This window comes from Balaenoptera ricei, chromosome 9 (assembly GCF_028023285.1).
Source record: "Balaenoptera ricei isolate mBalRic1 chromosome 9, mBalRic1.hap2, whole genome shotgun sequence".
Classification (NCBI taxonomy): Eukaryota; Metazoa; Chordata; class Mammalia; order Artiodactyla; family Balaenopteridae; genus Balaenoptera; species Balaenoptera ricei.
Window position 1 is genome coordinate 96,592,279 of NC_082647.1, and position 14,143 is coordinate 96,606,421.

General features: G+C 48.1%; 1 protein-coding gene across 1 annotated transcript in view; it reads left to right on the forward strand.

The window, feature by feature from the left end:
• The window catches only part of CDHR3 (cadherin related family member 3), an 89,922-nt gene that overhangs the window by 39,119 nt on the left and 36,660 nt on the right, over positions 1 to 14,143 (forward strand). Inside the window, exons 4-6 of the mRNA XM_059932536.1 lie at positions 2,730 to 2,827; positions 11,994 to 12,088; positions 12,872 to 12,976. Of these exons, the coding sequence (XP_059788519.1) occupies positions 2,730 to 2,827; positions 11,994 to 12,088; positions 12,872 to 12,976 (298 nt within the window). The remainder of the gene's footprint in view (positions 1 to 2,729; positions 2,828 to 11,993; positions 12,089 to 12,871; positions 12,977 to 14,143) is intronic.

Here is a 14,143-nt window from a genome sequence, read left to right on the forward strand (position 1 = left end):
GCACCGCGATGAAGAGTGGCCCCCGCTTGCCACAACTAGAGAAAGCCCTCTCACAGAAACGAAGACCCAACACAGCCATACATACATACATACATACATACATAAAAAGAATGTAAGCAGACAAGAATAGCATTAAAAAAAATAAATAAATAAGAAACATATATTTGGTCTTTGTCCCCTCCTGGCACAGATCCTAAAACTGTTGGAATGTCCTAAGTGATGAGAGTGATAAAGGTGTCTTTTCTTACATTAATGAGGTGACTTTTGGACCCCACCTAAGGATGGGGGCTGACCACTAGAGAAACCAACCATATGATTAGAAGGTTGGACAGTGGAGAGGGGGGAGGGGCTGCAGATTGAGTTAAATTGAGTTCAGTCACTAATGGCCAATGATTTAATCAGTCGTGCCTATGTAATGAAACTTCCATAAAAGCCCAAAAGAACAGGGCTCAGAGAGCTTCCGGGTTGGTGAACACATGGAACCTGGGGAGAGTGGGTGCCTGGAGAGGGCATGGGAAATCTCTGCCCCTTTCCCGTACTGTGCCCTACGCATCTCTTCCATCTGGCTGATCCTGACTTATATCCTTTTACAATAACCCAATAATCTAGTAAGTAAAATGTTTCCCTGTGTTCACTAGAGAGCAAACCCCTCTAGCAAATTATTGGAACCCGAGGAGGGGGTTGTGGGAACCTCCCATCTAGAGCCGGTTGGTCAGAAGCACAGGTGACCACCTGGACGTGTGATTGGCACCTGAAGGGGCAGGGGCTGTCTTGTATGATGGAGCCCTGCAGCTGTGGAATCTGACGCTATCTCTGGGTAGACAGTGTCAGAATTGAGTTGAATTGTGGGACACCCAGCTGGTGTTGGAGAATTGCTTGGTTGTGTGGGAACCCCCCTAGACACACACTGGAACTGGTGTTAGAATCTGACATCTCAGACTTAATGTGCCCCCAAACCACTCTTGACTCCCATCTCCCTCCCCACCATCCCAGCCCAAATCTGCTTCTCTCATCTTTCCCATTTCAGTTACTGGCAACTCCATCCTTCCAGTTTCATGGGCCAAAACCTCACAGTTACCCTTGATTCCCCTCTGTCTTTCACACCCACCATCAAACCCATTAGGAAATCCTGCCAGCTTCTAAGTTTATGCAGAATCCAACCTCTCCCCAGCAACCCCACCATGGCTCGCCGGGATCACGGCAGTGGCCACCTGATCGGTCTCCCTGCTTTGCCTTTGTTCCCTCTGGTTGATTCTTCTTACGACAGCCAGAGGGATCCTGTTAAACATCGGTTAAATCAAGGCACTCCTCTGCTTAAAACCCTGCAAGAACTTCCCATCTCCCTCACAAGGAGAACCAGAGTCTCCCTAAAGTCCTATCAGATCTGATGAGCCCCTACCAAACCCCATCTCCTCTCCAACACATCTCCCCTTCACTCCTCTGCTGCTGCAGTCCCGGCTTCCTCACCCATCTGTGAATACCCCAGGCACGCCCTACCCCGGCATCTTTCCATCCGCCGTTTCCTCTGCTCCTTCCCCTGCATCTCTATGTCTCCTCCTTTCTTTAAGAATCTTGACTCCAATGTCAGTGAACCTTCCAGAAGCACTCTATTTAACATGGTAACCCAACTCACCACACTCCTTTCCCTGATTCGCCTCCGTAACATTGCTCAGTAACATTCACGTATTTTATTAATTTATTTTATTATCTATACCTCCCCCACTAGAATGCAAGCTTCATGACAGCAGGGTTTTGTGTTTTGTGAACGGCCGTACTCCCAATATGTAGATCCGTGTTTGGTACATCGTGAGAACTCAGTCAATATTTTTTGAATGAAAGCCTGAGCAGTGATCAAAGCAAATGTAAGCTGGAGCTTGGATGTAAGACGGCCTGGGTTTGAATTGTGATTCTATTACTTAGCAGCTGAGACAACCTCACAACTTCTCTGAGCCTGTGTCCTCGTTTGTAAAGTGGAGATAACTACCATACCTACTTTACAGGGCTGTTGCGAAGATGAAAGGAGAAAACATAAGTCCTCAGCATAGTGCTTCCAAAAGAGTGAGTTAATGTTAAAATTCTCAGTCATCTCTCAGAAAGGTTCTCAGAAAGAGATGCCAGGGCAGAGCATGGCGGCCCCTCGGGCAAGGCTGGTGGTGCCAGTGACCCTGTCTGCTCCCTCCTCACCCTGACGGCCGAGAACTCTGAAGTAGACGGAATCCATGTGTGGTCCCTTTCCTGAACCTTTGTAGCCCTCCCTCTCCTTTTCTCCATATTCTCTCTGTTCTACTATAAGGCCTCTCATTTCAGGGACTCATTTCTGCTGAGATACTAAGCGCACTTGAGGGGTGACCTAGGCTCGGTTTAGGAGGAATTTGCACGTGAAAGTGGATCTGGAACTCACACTGGAGGTTCCCACTGGGTTACTTTCCACCACTCTGTCCTTATCACTCCCCTCCCCCACGAACAAGAGTACCCTAGTCACCTCTCAACCCAGGAGATACATTAAGACTTGACACCAGCTTGGTCAACCCTAGCTCTTTCTTAATTCCCATAAACGGATCCACCCACGCAAGCTGGTCAGTGGTCTTACTCATGGCCTTAATCACTGCTTTCTTCTTTCCCGCAATGCTTGGCTCCCTTTGACTATATACGGCTGTCCTGGTTTGGGAATTCCTCGTTTGCTTTATTTAATAAAATGTTTCTTTTTTCCCCTTTGCATGCCGGTATAGGTCTAGATCTCTACATAGTGGAAGGAGCCAAGCCTGGATTCGTTTACCAGGTGGAGGCCTTCGATCCAGAAGACACAAGTCAAAACACACCCCTCGGTGTAAGTCTCCTTGTTAAACCGCAGAGGGGCTTTTCTGTGTGGTCTCTGACACAGGAGCCTGGAGTCTCAGCAGGGTGGGCTGGGTGGGGGTAATGGGAGGAATCTGCTGCCCACTGCCAGGCACAGAGCCCCGGGGAGGCTGGAATGGGTGAGGGGCTCCTGGGGACAGACACCCCACATTGGATCCATGGCTCTGTGTGATCCTGGACAAGTTCTTAATCTCTCTGAGCTTCAATTTCTCCATCTATAAAATGGAAGAGTAATAGTATAGCACCTACCATAGTAGGGGGATGGTTAGTATTAGATAACGCACATAAAGCCACTTAGACCAGTGCCTGGTGTATCAAAATCGTTCAATATTTTTTAAATTCTAAGGTGATAAAAAACCAGCTATATTATTCTAAAAATAAGCATAAAATGTATACCTCAAAGGCAGGCATTAACACTTCCTTTCCAAGAGATGAAGACAAGCTGCTTGGAGCCAAGTTTTAAAAGAGAATTAAAAGACAGTCCCAGGAGTTCCAAAGAAAAGGAGGATTTCCACAGAGAAAAGCAGGAGACTGAGTCCTGGAGCATTCCCTCATGGTTCAGTCTGAGACAGCTGATCCCTACCTTTTTAATCAGTTTCCTTAAGGGGGCTGCCATTGGAGCTCTTGTAACCACTAACCCTCAGGCCAAGAAGCCTCTTAGCTTATCCCTGGGCAAGGATGCCTCAGCTCCCAGCTTGTGCACCCACCGCAGCTGGGCAGCCCAGGCTGGAGAGGAAAAAACCAAAGCTAATGCCACCTGACTAATCTCGGAGCAGACAAAACTCCAGCAAACCCACCGTACAGAGAAGAGAATTCTTGAAATATGACACCTGGGGAATTGGCAACGCCAGGAGGCTGTCTCTGCATTTGCTGCATGATTTGCAGCTTCAACAGGACTACTTTCTCTAACAGGAGGGAGCTTTGGGAATGAAATCCAGAACCAATAGAATATGGTTCTACAGGGTTTGCAACAAAGCTGTTTTAAGATTATTGAACATATCTTAAGTTAGGGAATAGTTTGTTATCATTGGAAGACAATCCTTCTGTCAAAAAAACAACCAATCAACCCATTCGTTCATCCAAGATTCTATTTGCATGAATAAGTGATTAATATGCAAACACTTAGTGGGTCCCTACTACCTGCTAAGAGCAATACTAGGTGCTTTAAATGCGTACTTATTAATAACACACTTGTTATATAACTTACAAATGTGTTTGCCTGAAAGTAGCAGAAAACTTAACCACAGTGATGGATATGAGATTTGTTTTCCTTCCATAACAAGAAGACCAGAGGCAGGCACACAAGCAGTCCAGGGCTGGCACAGCTGCTACCCTCAGAAACCTTGGCTCTTCCTATCTGTCTGCTATTTCATCCAGTGTATGTTGGCTTTGTTCTCCCTTTGTTAACCTCATGATTACAAGATGGCTGCTGTACCTCCAGGCTTTACCTCTAAGTTCCAGGCAGGAAGAAGAAGAAAAAAAGAAAGTAGGATGGGGTACAGGATAAAGGAGGCAGGTCAACCCAATTTGTCCCTTTTTTGGTGGGGAAACCAAGACCCTCCTGGAAGCTCTACCCAGGGGTCTTCTGCTTACTTCTCACTGGCCAGAACTGTGTCTTATGGCCACTGTTCCTTGGTGGTGACCAGGGGAAAAGGGATTCTGGATGGACATTAAGTCAGCAACCCAAAGCATAGTACCACACTTAAACATTTAGTTCATTTCAACATTTACCAAGAATCCACTATGTGCCAGGCTTTCTATTAGATGCTTTGGATACAAAGATGAATAAGACACATCTTTGTATGGGATGTCTGGATGGGAGACATTCATGCATACACCAAATAATGATAATTCAATAAGATCATTACTATAAAGTTTGTACAAGATGCAGTGGGGGCAGAGTGGAAGGAATCTCGGCTGTGAAGAAAAATATTTAGTTTTAAATCTCCATTTTAATATATATTTCGAAAATTAGGCAGAAGGAACAAGGTCATGGCCCTTTCAAAAATACCTCCAAAGTCAGGTTGTTACCCTTTCAGATGAAGGGAAGCAGCCCAGGTGGGGAGCAAATACAGTAGGTGTTGCTCCCTTAAAAGAAAACGTAATGCTATCCAAAGATATCGGAGAGCAGCTGCAGGCCCTTGGAACCTGGAGCCGGGCGGCTGCAACTGTGGTTTCTGCAGTGAGTTTAGGATTGTTTGGGGAGGGGGCACTGCAGCAGAAATTGTTAATGAAGTATTTAACACCTGTGCTGGAACTGACGGCTGCACAGAAAGTCAACAGCCAGCCCTCAGGAGCAGTGAACATAACCTAGAAGGAACCTTTCTCAGACTAGCAAAAGGTAATAACAGTTCAGGAAGTAACATGCCACGGCCTTTGTACATAGACATTTTATTCTGCCCACTTGGTGGTACTAAATGATATATTTTGCTCCCTACAAGGAGAAAGGAGATGGGTTAATTTGCTATTGACCAAACCTGTGCTTCTCAACCTTGGCTGCAAATTGAAACTACCAGGGGAACTTTCAAAACCACAGAGATCTGGGTCCCACACCCTAAGAGTCTGATGTGATTGACCTGGGGTGTGGCCCAGGCATCAGGTTTTTAAAGCACCCCACCCAGTGATCTCTTGTGCTGCCAGGGTTGAGACCGCTGCTTTTTTTTTTTTTATTGGAAGTATAGTTGATGTACAGTATTACAGGTTACAGGTGTCCAATATAGTGAATCACCATTTTTAAAGGTTATACTCTATTTAGAGTTATTATAAAATATCAGCTACATTCCCATGTTGTACAATATATCCCTGTAGCTTATTTAATACCTAATAGTTTGTACCTCTTAACTCCCTCCCCCTAAATCGCCCCCCTCTTCCCTCTCCCCACTGGTAACCACTAGTCTGTTCTCTATATCTGTGAGTCTGCTTCTTTTTTGTTTTATTCACTAGTTTGTTGTATTTTTTAGATTCCACACTAAGTGATATCATCCAGTACGTGTCTTTCTCTGACTTATTTTACTGCTTTAAGACACTGTTTCCCACACTCCCCAGGTCTCTCCCTCGGAGGTTTGGATTCTGTGGGTCTGAGATGGGCCCAGGAATCTACAGATTTGCCAGATACCTTGGGTGATTGTTCTGGTCAGAAAGGCTGGGAACACTGGTTTATGAGTGCTTCTCACTGGGTGTTCAAGCTCCTGCATGAGAACATACCTAGGATGCTTTAAAAACGCAGATTCCTAGACTCTGCATCGGAATGCTGAATTGGACCACAAACTTCCCAGGTGATTCTGATGCATTCTGCCCTTGGAGAACCACTGACCTGAGTAAACAAGCACAGACTTTAATAAAATACACAGCACAGACTTTAATAAAAGCATGTGCAGGAAGCCACCTGGGCTTGGTTTGTGCCTGTCATCTCACCTGGTGGGTTCCAGGAGTCACGCTGCTGATGGCAGCGACTCGAGGAGGAAGGATAAATTAAATATTAGCTCTAGGACATCTCCGGAACCTGCAACTCTTTTACAACAAATCCTCCACCCTCATCCAGCTTAATAACGTGAAACTGTGTCTGTCACAGATTGTGTAAAATTGGGGCTAATACAGAAACCACCGGTATTTGCTCCCTCCCTTTTAACGAAAGTTTTAAAGCATGTGGTTGTACATTGTTTGGGCCCGCACTGCCCAGTAGAGCTGGACTGTGAGCCAGCAATGAGTGCTGTGCGTTTAAATGTTCTAGTAGCCCCATCAAAAAGGTGAAACGAAACAGGTGAAATTCATTTTGATACAGTTGAACTCCATATATCCAAACTATTATCATTTCAACATATAATCAACATAAAAATGACTCGTGGGATATCATACATCCTTTTTTTCATAGTATCTCTTTGGACTCGTGTATTTTACACTTAAAGCTCATCTCCTTTTGGACCAGCCACAGTGCAGATGCTCTGTGGTCACAGGTGCCCGTGGCTGGTGGTCTCTGTGCTGGACGGTGTGGCTGGGGCCCAGCGTTCGCTCCCCTGCCGGTGCACCTTCTGTGTTGTGATGGGTGCAGATGGAGCCGGCTCAGAGGCAAGCATCAGGACACAGAGACGCGTCGGACGGTCCCTATGTGAATAATTATATTGACTGGCATTTCTTCCTGCCCTTTCTCCACCTCCTGAAGGAGGCTCTCTGGGGCCCACTCCCTCCCACCCAACTCCCACACTCCCCGCCCCTCATACTTGGAAATGGCCACCGTGACTGCAGCAAAGCTGCCTTGGAGACTCGAAGGACGTTAATCAGTTTCGCAGCTGGAGGCAAAGTGATCTAGTGCAGCAATTCTTCCATTAAGGGGCTTTCTCTTGGCCTTTCCATTAGGGAAGGACTTTTGCATAAAGTGAAATGTGCTTTGTCTTCACCAGGGCAGACAAAGGATGAAATTAAAAGAGCAATAACCTTGCTACCAGCTGGGCTACCAGGAGGGCAGCAGGGGAAGCAATTCTCTCTCCACCTCCATCTTGCTCATGGCTCTGAGTAGTGGCATCACCTTTCAGTCTTCCTGAGAGTAAAGTGATCATCAGATGACTGTCAGTCCCACTGGATGGAACTTTTCAGGTCCCTGAGCAGCCCCCAATTTCCTGGTGAGGGAAGGAACTGAGGCCCTCACCTGGGCCAGGTAATGCCAGTGAAAACCAAGGAATCCTGCTCACCCCCTTCCACCCTGTTCTGGCAAATTGTCTTCAGTGTCCTGCTCCTTTCTTTCCTGAGTGACAGCGCCCTTCCTGTTCCCCAGGCACCTCCACCCCTATGACACACACACACACACACCCCTACTATTCACTGCCCCCCAGTCATCTGCCTAACTCAGGAGTCTCCACTGGAAGTCTTTGCAAAACACTTCATACTCCAGGTTCTCGTGAGAATGCTTGAGAAGGGAACAAGCAGTGCTATTGGAAAATTCTCACTCCAAATACACCACCACTGATGACTGTTCATACGTTGGGAGAGATACTTCCTCAAATAGAAGGGGATCATTGTTCTTAAGATTAGTGACGCCTGAATCAAAGAACAGGACCCAGGCTGATCACGGAAAAAGACTGACAGAATACAGGAAGATCTGCAGCTTCCTCAGTAAAGGATTGCATCCTTTACATATCTATAGCATGTTGCATTTATACATGTGGCTCTTCTTAAAAACAAATATTTGTCTATAACCCACCTAGCTCACCCTCATGATAATAACACACACAAGCAGAGCCCAGCTGAGTTAACGGCTTGCAGTAGGTTTTTCTATGGTAGCTGTTTTTTCCCTCCTAGGCGCCCTTCCCTCCCACTCCCGTCCCCCACCTCCCGCCTCTGAGCTCCTTTGGGGTGGAATAAGGGGAAAAGAGAGGAATTGAGGCTTTTATAAAACATTCAGCTTACACTGAAAAATAATAGGACCGTGGCGTCACCTTTAAGACTTGCCCTGGCCCAGTAGAGAGATGCTGCCCATCTGGGCCCTCTGGGTGGGCTTGGGGGCACGTTCTCAGTGGCTGGTAGGGTCATTGGCACTCCCCGGACTTGGGAGGAATAAGGGTCCTGCTTCCCCCTGGAAACTTGGCCCCTGGAAACTGACTGCTCTCTTCCTACGAGCTGGGAGGCTGAATTCTTGCCGCTTGATTCCACTGCAGGCCCGAAAGCAACCAAGGGCTGCAAATCAGCACAGGTTGCATCATTATTCGCCCGTGACTCCAGCTGTAGCGGGGGTGCTGGCCCGGAGGTGGCGCGCCCTCCCCAGGGAGCCTGACATTTCAGGAAACTGGGCCAGCTCCCTCGCAGCCTTTCTTCTCCCCGCACCGGTGGCACAATAAAGGATGAATGGGGCAGGAAGCCTGCACACCGTCCTCCACCCCGAAGCTCTGCATCCGTGAGCAAAGCATTGCCGCCAAGGGGCTGCAAAGAGAGAAACCTGGGGAGACGGTAAAGGAATATTCCCTGCGGGGACGCTCGAGAGCTTGTCTGACAAGCATTTGTTCACCGAATTGATCTGATTACTCAGGACTTTTCTTAGCCAGTATCGGAGCAGAGAGGGGCTGCCGTTGCTTTTCATCCTATTTAATTTCTGTTTTCCAAGAACGAATATCAAGGGAGCAGCTTTGATTAAACAAGCCTTTAAAAAGGGGAGAGAATGCCAGGTTTTACAGAAAGCTTTGCTGAGTCGCTGGCAAATGGCCACATGACATAATATTTTTAGTCTATGGATATTATCTCCTTTCTAAGTACCAAACTGCTATTCCCATTAACATAAGCTCGTAGGTTCAGGGATAAAGGAAATTAGCCTGGCTCTAAAAGAAAAAAAAAAAAAATCGGGATTCCAGGAAATCAGCCTCTTAATAAAAATTTAAAAGAAATTCCCCCTGTTCTAATCCTACAGCTCTTCACCCTTTCTGTCTGCTGCTGTTGCTTTTTTCTTGCTTGTTGAGACTGGAGGACGATTTCATACCCAAGTCCAGCATTACTAAACTGAAAGAGACTTTTTATAAAGGTTGGCAAGGTTTTTGTTGTTGTTGCCTTTTTGTTTTAAGATCCTTTAAGGTGGGAATGGGGGTCTCAGATGGGAAATACGCGAGAAGAAAGCCCCAATATTGAACATTTAACAAATATTTATTGAGCACCTAGTATGTGTTAGGCATAGGGATAGAGCAGTGAATAAAATGAAGCGCTTTCCCTCATGGATCTCACATTCTAACTGGACAGTAGTAGTTAACATACATGGACGGCTTACCTCTGGTAGGCACTGTTCTAGAACTTTACGTGATCTCCCCATGGGGCATGCCTTATTATTATTCCTCTTTGTTGCACAAGCTCTCATAAAGTGGTAGAACCAGGATTCAGATTCAGCAGTCTGGCTCCAGCCTGGATCCAGAGCCACTTCACGACTCAACTGCCCCAGTGTGTGACTCATGTTCCGGATGGGTCTAAGAGGCCTCCTTCTCTGTTGCCGTCATATCCTGTATTTATCCCTCCTGGAGCACCTGCCCCACATCTTCTTTGTATGTTCCTTCGGTTGACCATCATCTTTGGCAGAGCAGGGCTGTCTGTCATCTCCTTATCCCAAGACCTTGCACTGTTTGGGAAACAACCAGATCCGGGGACCTATCTCCTAGAGCATTTCAAAACACATGTGGAAAGGCATCCCGATTCAGGTGCATATAGTAAATGCCTTGCCGGGGTCTCTGAACTCTGCCATTCCAGCCCATCCAGCTTGGGCCTCTGATATGTGGGTACGTGAGGCTTCTCTGCAGGAAAGGCTCCGCTCACAGAGCCAGGACCGCTCCACGTGCTGCCGGCTGCAGGCCCAGGCAGTGAGCTGGAGAGTTGGTGGGGGGCTTGGGATTTAAACATCACACCTTTGAGTGTGCTTATACAATTTGGAGGGCGGGGTAGCTGGCAGAAGGGCACTCCTTGGCATTGCCCAAATATTTCCTCTTCAAAATGGGTTGGAAGCACCTAAGTAACCAGCAAGAAAGACTTGGTAAAATAAGCCCTTACAGTAGAATGCCATATCATCGTTAACCAACCAGTCTATAAAATAAAACAAGAATATGGGCCAATGCTCAAGCTATAAATAAAAAGAACAAAATATTATAATTGTGGTTAGAACATCATCTCAATTTTTTGGAGGGCGTATGTTTGCATAGAAAAGAAGACTTCATGAAAATGATGAGATTTTACAGGTGACTAATATTTTCCTTTTTAGACCTTTTGGTCCCAGTTTTTTGGTTAAAAATATGTTCATTACAATTAGAAAAATGTTATTAAATAATAAATGGAAAGTAAACACTTTTAAAAATGGTTTAAAAATCTTACATTGGCCCCAAAGGAGAGCTTTCATCTATTTTCTGTGCGTTCTCTCTTCTCTACGGGGAGCTCAGCTGCAATCACAACACAGCAAATCACTGGGTTGGAAAGCTCGGCTGACGTTTCCTTTGATTCTAGACTTCAGGGGCTGTGGCTCTGGTTGCATAACCTCCACTTATGAGCTGATCCAGAGATCATCCCTCACCCTAGTGGGAAATAATGAAACCTTCTGCCCTTAAAGCCCTTTGGGACAGATGGCTATAAATACGTAAGCCTCACGTGTTGTCGCGCAGCCCTTCACGTTTTCCAGTGTGCCTTCCGATTTAATCCTTACCATAACGCGGAGGAGCAGTTAGTGGTCTCAGCCCTAAGTTACAGGCAAGGAAGGGACTTGTCCCAGGTCCTGAGGTGAGAACCAGAGTTTGGACTCAGCTCTTCTGATCCGGGGCCTTCCCCTGCTTCTTGACTCCACGATGGGAGCAAGGAAGCAATTCTGATGAGCGCCCGTGGACGGACAGGGGTGGGCCTCCTATGGGCTGGCCCTCAGTGGGATGTACAAAGAAGCCTGTGTTCTTATCAGAGCAACTGGTGCTGGGCAAGGGGTCCTCAAGAGAGCTGGGCTGAGTACTGGGAACCAAGGAGGACAGACCCTCAACTCCCCAGGATGTGCAAAGGCTTGACCAGTGGCCATAGCCCTGAGATGGGATGTTTAAAAAAAACACGTCTACATCCCAAACCAGCTTCCAACTTGGACTCTAGTACCTGCTAAGGTTCATTCTCTCTAACACTTGTCTCTTTCCTTTTCCCTGCCATCATTGTAATGAACGATGCTTGTGAACATTTTCACGCCGCACCATATCCTGAGTTCTTTTAAGCAAAGAGACCGGATCGTATTTGCTTTAGTACTGTCCTATTTCCTAATGCATGGGAGCTGTGTTGAAACAGTGTTGGTTGAAGCCAAGACACCAAATCAAAGCCAGAAGTTGTCCTGGGAAGCAGAAGTGAGAATACGGTGATGGGGATAAGTATGCTGGACTCAGAAGCAGGGAGCTGTTTATGTGTATTTTCTGTAACTGAAGCAGGAGCCAGTGACCAGCTTCTCAGGGTGCAGCCGATCAGGGTCAGAGACTCAGACCAACTGATCCAGAGCCTTCTGGAATCAAGAACCATTAAGCCTGAGAACTGCCCATTTGGGCCTCATCCTGATACATCAAAAATGTTGCACGGGCCAAGAATATAAAATGGGAAGCGAACAAATTCATCTCTTGGGGAAAGCTACATAGGTGTGCTTAGTAATATTTTTTTCCTTGTTTTTTTAGTATTTCCTGATTTCCCCTTCACAGAGTTTCAGAATGTCTGCTAATGGGACCCTCTTCTCCACAACAGAATTTGACTTTGAAGCAGGACACAGCAGGTAGCCTTTGCCAATGACTTTGCTTGAAGTACCTTTTATCTGAGTGTCCAAGGAACAGGCCTAGTGCAGCCTGAGGGCAGCTGGGGAGGCCCTGAGTGGTCTGCTGCCTTGCTGCTAGGTTCAGAGGGTAGCGAGCTCCAAAGAGGGATCAGGAGTAAGGCCATTATCTGAAGGCCTCCTTCCCACCCAAAATCTTCATCTCTGGATCACAAGAACGAAGGTGTGGGAGGGGGCCCCTGAAGCATCCGGAGGATGGCCTCAGATGCCCTTCTGGCTCTGGAGAGGCAGCTCTCAGAGCTGTTTGCCGACATCAGAGCAGAATGGTGGAGGCAAGCAGGCCTCTGAGGAAAGAGGTAAGGAGAAGCCAGGGTTCGAGAGTGAAAACACACAAGCCTTGGGGTCCACGCAGGTTTGGCTCTGGGATCTGCACCAGGTGTGAGAAGCAGGGCTAGTTATCTAATCCATGGCAGCCTCAGTTTCCTTACGTGGGTGGATGAGGCACTTTGCCGAGATAACGCGAGGGAGGATGGAGACAGGTGTGCAACATGGCGGGCGGGAGATGGCAGCCGTCAGTAATAACTATAGGATGAGAAATGGAGGGGTGGGGTTTTAGAGATGAGGAAAGAAGGGTGGACCCAGCAGATCTGACTCTGCAGGGGGATACGGAGGGGGGTGGCCAGAAAGCGGACGGACACTTTCCTCCCTCCCTCCCTCCCTCCCCTCACCCCATTTGTGGTAGTGTCAGCGAAGCTTGACTCCCTGACTTGGGCTGTTTCCTGACAGTTACCATCTCATCGTGGAAGTGAGAGATAGCCAAGGGCTCAGAGCCTCCATGGAGCTGCAGGTGAACATCGTGAACATCAATGACGAGATCCCTCACTTTACCAGGTAGGCCTGAGGGCTTGGGCAGGGGTCTCCGGGGGCCGGGGGCACCATGTCTCTTGAGTGGCTGAGCCTCCTCAGACACATTTCATGCAAGGCAGAGGGCTGCCCTTTGCTCTGGCCTGCAGGAGAGGTAAGAGGCTCCAGATCGTCAGTGTCCTTTACCTGGGCCTCCAGACTTAACATCTTCCACCTCTGTTCCCCCCGTCTCCACACCCCACAGACGTGTGCACCATGGGATTCCGGGTATGGTGGGGAAGGGGTGGAGGCAAGACACCACGCCCCTGGTGCAAGGCTTGCCACTGGGCATGTGCAGATGGCAGAAGGCAGGTACTCATAGGATAGGATGCTCACCGCTAATAACGGCAGAATCCTAGAGCACGTCATCAGTCCAGGCTCCACAAAGCCCACTGTCAGGAGGTCATCCTCTCCGACTGAGGAAAGGGCTGTCTCGATAGTGCCTAAGGGGCCTGCCCACTGCTGGGTGCTCTAAGTTTCCTCCTGTTGTGGTGGATTCAGAAAAGAGATATGCCTTATCTGGCAGCTCCTCCATCCAAGAACGCGAGGAAGGTAAGTGAATCTGGTAGAGGCAGCCTGTGGGAATGTGCCCAGCACCAGCCCAGGCACAAAGGCGAGACCAGAGCCTGTCACAGACAAGGATTTAGGAGGGGGAGGTGGGATTCTGAGCTGGCATGTGACCCTGCAAACAGCCTGGTTACTGGTTACAAGACTCCGCCCCCTACCGTATCCCCCCAGTTGCTGAGCCAGGCTCAGGAACCAGCCACAAGGAAACTGGCAAACTCCCCTGCCTGGGTTCACTGTATTCATGGAATACATTCAGCTCAGGAAACTCCACCAACCAAAAGCCACTGGGCCCCAGAACTATGTAGAATGCTTGCAAAAGTATTCTGAGATTGAGGTATTAAAGCAACTCCAGGGCTTCCCTGGTGGCGCAGTGGTTAGGAATCCGCCTGCCAATGCAGGGGACACGGGTTTGAGCCCTGGTCTGGGAAGATCCCACATGCCGCGGAGCAGCTGGGCCCGTGAGCCACAACTACTGAGCCTGCGCGTCTGGAGCCTGTGCTCCGCAACAAGAGAGGCCGCGATAGTGAGAGGCCCGCGCACCGCGATGAAGAGTGGCCCCCACTTGCCGCAACTAGAGAAAGCCCTTGC